Raw genomic sequence first — 9,846 nt, forward strand, 5'->3', positions numbered from 1 at the left:
TCTGTGTTTGTCTGGCGAGTGCATGCTCCCTACAGCAAAAACCTCTCCCCAAAAAAAAGATTAACAAAGTTTTGGCCTACACGGCCAACTCCAAGCTTGAGACTACAGTAACTGTTATTTGGGAAGAACATAGCAAGAGCTACAGTGAGTGTAGTGAGCATCACAGAGCAGTTGTGAACATGTTAAATTACAGCTGCTTATTAGACATAACTTGCAAAGAGGAGGAAGTAGTCATATGTCATCTACCCATGATACTGCATGTGTGGAGTTAGGCGAGATTGCAGGACTCCTGCAAATCAAGTCCCAGGAGCCAGCAGCTTAAAACTAAGACTGAGTGTGTGTGCATGCATGTTCAAGATCACAAGTGGAACAGGAATTGTGGTGTCACCACCTCAAGGGGTTGGGGGTGAAGTGGCATCTTCTGTCTCTGCGTCTCTAGCTGGTGACTGCATGCATTCAGTAACAACAGAAATTTCTTTCAAACACGTGCACATACAAAAGATCCCAGAAAAACTAGAGTCTTTTTAAGACTGAGGGAAGGGGAGGTTAGGAGGAATGTGGTAAGGACTTTGAAAATGCCATAAAGTAAATAATGGAGCCAGCAGTTGGCATGGTGGTAAGGTGCTGGGCTCCCACATGGCCAACTACTATTAGAGTTCTGAACCCGACATGTTGCTTTATCACGCTTTGTCTTTCTCTTTCTCTCCTAGTTTCTCTCTGCGTTGAGTGTACAAAAATAACAATAAGTGTTTTCTTATTTCTTTTCTGTTTATTTTGTTGTTGTTGTTGTTTTTGTTTTAGAGGTTTTTGCTATAGGGCAAGTGCGCTCACCAGAGACAGAAAGCAGGAAATCTGTATCTTTTCTGTCTCTCTCTTCCTGGCGAGCACCTACGCCCTATAGCAAAAATCTCTCCAAAAAGAAAATCAACTATTTTTATTCTCATTCTTTTGTTCTTGGACTTGTAATTAATTGCACATTTCTCAGAAATAAGTGCATACAGTACTATTTTACACTTGTTTCAGATTAGCTCATATAAAGTTGGATAAGGTTTCTTTTTTTAAAGAATTATTGAATTCCATTTTAAAATATTAATTTGACCAGACAGAGATGATGGAAGGAATGAGAAATCAAGCTAACAAGTACGAGAATAAACCGTGTTTGGCCATATGGAAATCCAGCGATTTTAACCACCATACCACCTGCTGACCCAAGAAAGATATATTCTTATTTTTCAGTCTGGTTTTAAGTTGTATAAATAACTACATTCATAGAATTTGAAGAGTTTCAGAGATTCTCATGTCTTAAAACCTGAATTTAATAATATATTCTATCCCTTTTCCAAGAACTTATAAAACAAACTAGAATAAAATTATCCTTTAGCTATTTTTTCCTTGTCCATTGAAAATGATGGAGCTGAAGAAATTCATGCCTCTTAACACTTAAGTGAAGTGAAATAACAATGGAATTGCATACTTAGTTAGACTTATTGTAATCAGATTAGTGTTTGGTTGGGAGACTATAATTGCATTTTGATATTTTACATATTTTCAAATATATGTGCAAGGAAGAGTGTTTTGCTCTAGGACTCATGTGCTCACTGTGGGGATAAAGACAAATTGAGAAATTAGACCCCAGGAGGGATGGCCACACTGCAATTCCTTTTCCATTCACCTCAGGATTTTGAGCATGTCAGGAAACATGCCTCGTGTAAGTTTTAAGCTGCCTGGTCCACAGCTCAGGAATCCAGCAACATAACAATTAAGCCATCTGCTAGCACCAGGAGAAGCCTCTCTTACCATTGGGAATACATTCCAAGACTAAGTGGATGCCTAAAACTGGCTAGTACCAAGCCTTATGAGAGTTTACAAAGTAGGCACAGTGGGAGATTAACACCAAAAATAAAATGGGAAAATAGCAATATGGTCTATCAAGTACTGTGTTGTTGGAAAAGTGGTGATGTGTAATTATCATTTTTTCTATACAAAAAATGCATCATGACTTTTCTCAAAACCCCAGTATCTTTATAGACTCCCATTGACCCCAGATACTTAGAACTACACATTGCCAGTGTGCTGGTTAAAAGCACTGGACTGTCCTGCATGGCCGATAAGGGTTTCAGTCTCAGACCTGGCATCTTGCTTTCTCATTTTCACTCTGGCTTTGTCCCTCTCTGGTCAAATATGGATGAATGAGTGACTCAGTGAATCTTAATGTGGGACTCAAACTGTGGATGGCCATGTTCGAGTTTAGCTCCCTTAATCACCGTGCCACCTGCAGGCCCCTAAAGTAATTCTTTTAAAAAATGAAAATTATAACTGAACTAAGGGAGGCAAATATTGTTGCCAGTGATGTCTGAAGATGTGTTAATTTTCAGAACTTTTAGTTTTTGCTATAGGATGTATGATTTGGGGAAGAAGGGGAGAGTTTCGGGTAAAATAGGCGGGAAATCAGACCCCAGGGAAGAGGGCCTTGGAGCAATCCTTTCTCTATTGTTTTGGGATTTGGGACATGCACAGCTAGGTACCTGGTATAGTTTTCAAGCTTTGGTATCTAGGACTCAGTCATGAGGTTGGCCATGTGTTCTGTGCGTTCTAGCTGCCTTAACCACTATGTCACAGGTTGCTGTTTGATAATTAACATGTTAAATAAAATTATTTAGTCTGTTCACATTGTCAGGAAAAGGTATATTTATGATTTCCGTTCAGGAAAATAGGTAACTGTTAATTTCCTGTTTGTACTTTTCATGTGGCGATTGAAATGTATTAATAATAATCAGGGAGGTGTTTTGTAGAATTTTTTGTTTTAATTCCAGGGAGTGTAACTGTTAGAACTTGTCTCTTACGGTCAGTCTTCATTTTTGAGAAGCTTACCTTTGAAGACTTGTATTTTTAGTAAATGCCTTATAAATGCTTATATTTTAACATGTTAAGTAGAGGAAATAGTACATGTTCTTTGTCATAATCTTTTCATGTAGTTAGTTAATATGTCTTTAGAAATGTCTTAATTTCTCTTCAGTAGGTGTTTAATTTTTGTTCTGACTGGATTTTATATCCTCCCAGATTTCTGATTAGTGATGTGGTTATTTCTTTAATGTTTGGTGCTATCTATTTCCTCTAGTAATGATGGCCCTCTCATCAAGCCTTAATAGTCTAGTCTGTGTTTTTTGTTTTTATGATCAATTATTTAATTAGGTTCTTTTCAAGAAATTTAGGACACCAATTTGAGGATAAACTCCATTTGAGAGGGCAGACAAGGAGCCCTGGAGTTGAGGAATAGCTTTTTTTGTTTTTTTGATAAAATTTATGAGTCCACAACTTTCTTTTAAGATTATTTTATTTAACTTTTATTTACTTTCTTATTTTTAATTTAACCAGAGAGGGACAGAGTGAGAGCAAGAGAAAGAGGGAAAGTAAAAAGGCAAGCTGCCAAGGTCCAAGACTTGAGACGGGGTCAGTCATGTGCCAGTTCAGTGTCCCCAACCAGCAAGCCACCTGCCAGCCCTGGGTCCACAACTTCCTGATCAAACTTGTGCTGGTTTGTAACTCGTATTTCTCCTTCTCTGTCTCAAATATCTCTCCTTTCTGGTATCTGGGCTTCTGCAGCTTCTTTTTCTTAAAGTAGGTATCGGTAAGGTATTTCAGGATTTTCACTGTGCTGATAGCAATTTTGATGGAAGTAGCAATGGCAGAATTCTGATGTGTTCTGTGCAGTAGAACTGGATTGAGGACTAGAGGTCCAATCACAGGTATCAAGCCACTGCTCAGCTGCTTCAGGAAACCACCCTCTTGCCTCTGGCATTGGGTGAGGGTGATCACTATGGTCCCAAGAATGATGCTAGCTCTCAGCTTTTTTAAATGTTTACTGCAAAGTTCAACGACTTGCTACCTCCATTATTGTCTGCACCAATTGGTTTTGTGACAGTGGCAAGAATCTCCTTTTTCTTTTCAATACTGGATTTAGTGATGAGTATTTCTTCTTGTACATGGCCTTCTTGGAATACATGGCAGATCAGGGGTATCTGTTGGTGCCATGAACTAAGGCTGGGTTTCATCTGCAATGGGGCTTCCTCCTCTTGGGCTTTTTACCCTTGAGGTCACCCTGTTTAACATTGCCATTGGCACCAGTCTTCTTGGTTTCAGGTTTCTTCTCCTTAGTATCCTGCTTTTGCAGCTTTTTCACCTGCCATTTGTGTAGCTGAAAATCTTTGGTCTTAATAATCAATAGGAAATTGGTAACTCTTGATGCCTTCCGATTTACTGTATTGCCTTCCCATGGAGAAAATGCTTAGTGAATATGTAGCTGGCTTGTGAAGCTGTTTTATTGAGATCCTTATCCCTTTGGCCTTAAGGATTATCAGTGTCGCGTTTCTACTTTCACAATCATTTAACATTTTATAAGGCAAGGTCTATCTATGCTTTCTCAGAAGTGTCATTGTGGGTGAGTGTCCAGTTTTTCCTGAATAGCAATTTTACGTCACACATAGACAACAATCCGTTGATACTTTGAAATCTTTAGAATTAGCATTTGCTATTCATATATGTAGGACTATTACATATATTGAAGACAAAATATTTAATGCTTCGTTTGGGTTGTTGTGATTTCTTTGGGTCAGATGAACTAGTGTTTCAGTGTATTGAACTCCAGGAAGTGTGGAATGGCTCAGTCATTGGTTTGGAGGCCAGGGCCAGTCAGAGTATGTGGGTTGGTTAGATCTCTAAATCCAGCTGGGCAAGGGCTTGAGATTAGTTTCATCCTTAAGATTTAAGTATCACTCCATGTCATTTACCTCCCAAAATTGTCTTTAAAAGTATCCTTGGCCCAATCATAATGTCAGAGTAGTGTCACGGCAGTTTTATAAACCATATGGGAAGGCTGAGTTAACCTCTGAGTCTGCCTGGACATGTTGGGCTTGTACAGGGGCATACACAGATCATTGCTGGCTGTAAGAAGCTGTGGAGGTATGTTAGAATAACCCTGTCCAGGGTGCTTCTTCCATTCAATACCCCCCACCCCCTTTTTTTTTTTTAGGTTTTCTGTAGGGCACGTGTGCTCTCTAGGAGAGAGAAATCAGCCTGATGGAAGAGTGGCCACACCACAGTCTCTTTTTATCCCTTTTGTTGGGATTTTTGGGTACACAGAGTCTTGAGCTTGATGTGGGTTACCCTCCCTCCAACCACTGGGTTTGCAACTCAAACTACTTATACCTCCTCGCCACCTGCTGGCCTAGAAATAAACCTTTAAAATAACAGTATCTTTGGGCTGGCTCAGTGCCCTGGAGGTTAAGGTAGCCAATTGGTCAAACGGTGTTCTGTACCCAGGAGCTTGAGCATGCCGGAAGGTGGAGAGATGAAGAAGGTATTGGGACATGACTATTTTCTATGGGAGAGCTTTTTTCTTTTTCTTACTCTTTTCTTTGCATCTTGCTGTCTGTTTCTCACAAATACACACCCTTTAGCCAAAAAAACAAAGAAACAGACAACAACTTAAAGTCAGGATTTGGTTTTGGCTTTTTAATTTTTGACAGGATATGAATTTTTTCCAGAGAGGGAATTTGAGAAAGCAATCCCCCATGGAGAATAGTTACCATAATTCCTACTGTTTTCTGTCTGTCTGCTTTTGGAATTTTGGGTGAACACACACATTCTCAGCTTGTTTTTCAAGTACCTGGTCCAATACTCTACACAGTTAATACATGTGTAGTCTCGTTACTGAGAAGGTATCACTGTGCCATGGTGGGAGCCAGATGAGATGCTTGGGAATGGTTTTCAGCCCAACCTGAGCAGGCCAGGCTCCTGATTGTGGGCTAACTAGGAGGCTGGCACAGGAGAATCTCAGTATAGTAAGACATTATCAGAAATACTTACCTTACCTCCTTCATCTTTTTCTTCCTTTTGTTCTGTTCTCTTACTTAAAAAAGAGAAGAGAGAAAGTAATAGTGATCTTTTTTTCCCCCCCTTGAATGAATTAGTTGACAGATTAATGTTTTGGTATTTACTTGTTTACTGAGAAAAAAACTTGAGAAGCTCGAAGGCCTTTCTGAATTACAAATGCTTTGGGAACTTGTACTTACCCACATGATATGCACATGGGAACTATTATGTTTCAAGGTGAATAGTGTTGGGTGTCTTAGTACTAAATACTACTTCATTAAATCGTATTCTTGTTTCACAGTGTTTATACATGTTTTTTTTGTGAAGATACCACTATATTGCCCAGATCAGCCTTAAACTTGCAATCACCCATGGGCTGACAGGTGGCATGGTAGTTAAGGGCACTGGACTACCACATGGTCAACCACTGTTCCAGTCCGAGACCTGGCGGCTTGTTTCTGTACGCACACTATCTCCCTTTCTAGTCAAATTAAAACAAATAAAATTTAAATAAACAGAGTTAGGGGCCGGTAGTTGGCTTGGTGGTTCAAGTCCCGGATCTAGTGGCTTGCTTTCTCACTTTGCTGCTCTTGCTCTTACTCTCTTGCTCTGGCCCTCTCTGGTCAAATTTAAGTAAAAGAATAAAGTTAAAATAATTATTTAAATAAATAAAGTTAAATATACTGTTTTTCTTGCATTCTTGCTCTGTCCTTTTCTAGTTGTATTTAAATAAATAAATAAAGTTAAGTAAAATAATTCTTTTTAAAAAATAAACAGAAACTTGACAGTCTTCCTGCCTCAGCCTCCCATATAGCTGTGAATTATGCTAGATCATGTGGGGCCAGGCATTCATCCTGGACCTCCAATGTGGCTTTAACCTGTCAAACAGCACCTTCATAGCATGTGCTACAGTGTCTGGATCAGTGGGTTAGATTAGTGGGTTTTCCCTTTTTTTCTCTTCTTTTTTAACATGTAGAACAAGAGTAAATGATCCCACCTCACCCCTCCTACACACACACATCTTGATTTCTGCTTCGCTGTAGGCTTTTACATAAAAAGCGGCAGTGTGGAACGTAGAAAATTTTTTAAAAATAATTCCCAAGTGTTTTAATTTTCTCTTTGCGAATGTAAAAGAGTAGATGGCAAGGCATTATTTAGGTGTATCCTTAACCATCACAGGGATACTAAATCTATTAACATAAGCGATTTGAATTGAAAAAGTGTAGCAGCAGTTAGAGGAGCAGTGTATGTTTATTGGGTGCTTAAATGTGTACTTGGCATTGGATTTGAAGTATGAGTTAATAGTAAAGAAATAGTGGCTGATTGAGCTTTTGAATAATTTGAATTCATGACTCCCAACATGGCCAAAAGTACTTGAAGTTATCACTGGTGCAGTAATGATTCGCCTGTTTCTTTTGTTTGTTTGTTTGGAGAGGTTTTTGCTATAGGGCGTGTGCGCTCGCCAGACAGACAGACAGGGGCAGAGAGAAAGCGAGAAATCACCTCCTGGGGGGATGGCCACACCACAACCCCTTCTCCTCCATTCTCCTCTTGGGATCTTGGGCTCGCACGCACACGTGCCCGGCGTGAGTTTAAGCTACCAGGTCCAGGATGCGAACCGCAGTCAACTACATGGGAGTACAGTGACATGGCCATTATGCTAACTGCTGGTCCCGCCATTATTTTAAAATAATTTTCTGCCAAGACTACTGTAGTACACAGGAACCTTTATGTCCAATGCCTTATAAAGGCCAGCCAAAGAGTGTGTAGTGTTAAATGTATCTCATCCAAGACTATAGGTTTTTGCTTACCTTTGGAATGAAATGAAGTAAGTATAAAGAAATGACTCCCCTAATGGTTATTGGTTACTATAAGATCACTGTTGAATCTTGCTCACTTAATTTTAGATGTGAAAGGATTCATTTTTCCTTTTCTCCAATAGGATGTACAGTTACCCAGCACGTGTTCCACCGCCACCTCCTATTGCTCGTGCTGTAGTGCCCTCGAAACGCCAGCGTGTATCTGGGAACACTTCACGCAGGGGCAAAAGCTTCAATTCTAAGAGTGGACAACGAGGATCGTCATCCAAGTCTGGAAAGTGTATGTGTTTATCAGCTGTGTAATCCTGTTCCTTCTTGTGTTCTTAAATGGGGAAATTGGTATAGTTCGGATGTTCAGTTTTTAATGTACACTGCGTTACAGTCAAAATAGTGTAAACAGAGAAGGTAGTAAGGGACCAGCTCTTGACTACCTTCTATTCTGATATCTGATTTGAATAAATTTGTTACTTTAGACTATATAATTTAAGGCACCTGTTTATGTAAATTTATTTAGTATGTAAACTAATTCAATCAGTATTTATTCCTTGATAAAATTTTTACTTTTATATGTTTAACTCCTTGTAAAGTAGAAGTCAGACAAACATGAAAAGTTTTTTGAAGTAGAGCCGAAGTCAGAATGCTACTTCTGAGTAGGCACATTTGCTTTTCCGCTATAGCTAATATCGTCTCCAGTATGGAGACATTCAATATTGGCTTCATTTCTCCTCCAGGGTTTCCTTTTGGGTCCTTTCGCAGTCTCCTTGAGAATTTACTTTGTAACTGGTAGCTTCTGTACATTGTTTCTAATTTAGAGTTCTGTTTCTATTAAAGTGAAAGGAGATGACATTCAGGCCATTAAGAAGGAGTTGACCCAGATAAAACAAAAAGTGGATTCTCTTCTGGAAAACCTGGAAAAAATCGAAAAGGAGCAGAGCAAACAAACAGGTAAGTGGTGTCTCTTGTTGTGGATAAAGTTGGGTTAGTTACTAAGATAGGTGAAAGTGTATGTTGGAACAATGGGATATAAATCAGCCTTGGGAGTTTGAGTTGGGAAGGGCATTTGTGTGGGAGGATTTAGACTTACTTGTGCTGCAGTTCTATGATCATTAGTGGGGATTGTCTACATCCTGTGGACATTATTTGCCCCTAGACAGACTTGTCCTTCTCATCCCCAGTAGAGGTGAAGAATGATAAGTCAGAAGAGGAGCAGAGCAGCAGCTCCCAGAAGAAAGATGAGACTAATGTGAAGATGGAGTCTGAGGGGGGTGCAGATGACTCTGCTGAGGAGGGGGACCTACTGGATGATGATGATAATGAAGATCGGGGGGATGACCAGGTGAAAACTACGGGAAAGGAAAGAAAGAGGTGGTGGAGGGGGGAACAGGGACACATGGAGTGCCTCTAACTCCATCCTATTTGTGTCTGTTTCTCACAGCTGGAGTTGATCAAGGATGATGAAAAAGAGGCTGAGGAAGGAGAGGATGACAGAGACAGCGCCAATGGCGAGGATGACTCTTAAGCACATAGTGGGGTTTAGAAATCTTACCCATTATTTCTTTACCTAGGCGCTTGTCTAAGATCAAAATTTTCACCAGATCCTCTCCCTAGTATCTTCAGCACATGCTCACTGTTCTCCCCATCTTTGTCCTTCCCATGTCCATTAATTCATACTGCCCTGCGCCTGGTCCCATTTCACTTCTTTTGATGCTCCTAGTAGTTTTGTTAAGTCTTACCCTGTAATTTTGCTTTTAATTTTGATACCTCTTTATGACTTAACAATAAAAAGGATGTATGATTTTTATCAACTGTCTCCAAAATAATCTCTTGTTACGCAGGGAGTACAGTTCTTTTCATTTATGAGTTAGTAGTTGCTTCCCTAACTGCAAAGGCAGTATCATTGAGTTGAGTAGCACCTGTGTGAACTTTAATGAGAGGTTGACCCAGCTCACCTGACAAGCTCAGAAGTGGGATTAACTTATTTTATTTTAATTAATTAATTAATTAATTAAAATTTTACCAGGAAGAGAGAGAAAGGGAAAATGAAAAAGCAAGCCACCAAGTCCAGGACTCGAACTACAGTCAACCATGTGGGAGTCTAGTGCCCTTAACTACCACACCACCTGCCAGCCCCAGAGAAGGATTTCTCTATGTCAGG

At 39.8% G+C, this 9,846-nt stretch overlaps 1 protein-coding gene across 7 annotated transcripts in view; it reads left to right on the forward strand.

Annotated features, from left to right (window-relative positions):
- HNRNPC (heterogeneous nuclear ribonucleoprotein C) overlaps nucleotides 1–9,614 on the forward strand; it is a 62,742-nt gene extending 53,128 nt beyond the window's left edge. For 5 of the 7 annotated variants that reach the window (XM_014592793.2, XM_014592792.2, XM_006161423.2 and 2 more), the window contains 4 exons: nucleotides 7,814–7,971; nucleotides 8,523–8,636; nucleotides 8,867–9,027; nucleotides 9,127–9,614. In XM_014592793.2, coding sequence (XP_014448279.1) covers nucleotides 7,814–7,971; nucleotides 8,523–8,636; nucleotides 8,867–9,027; nucleotides 9,127–9,210 — 517 coding nt within the window. In that variant the 3' untranslated portion in view covers nucleotides 9,211–9,614. The remainder of the gene's footprint in view (nucleotides 1–7,813; nucleotides 7,972–8,522; nucleotides 8,637–8,866; nucleotides 9,028–9,126) is intronic. The other 2 variants (XM_027765517.1, XM_027765518.1) reach the window with 1 other exon arrangement.
- The last annotated feature ends 232 nt before the right edge of the window (nucleotides 9,615–9,846 follow it).

This window comes from Tupaia chinensis, unplaced genomic scaffold, assembly GCF_000334495.1.
Source record: "Tupaia chinensis unplaced genomic scaffold, TupChi_1.0 Scaffold138584_1, whole genome shotgun sequence".
NCBI lineage: Eukaryota > Metazoa > Chordata > Mammalia > Scandentia > Tupaiidae > Tupaia > Tupaia belangeri.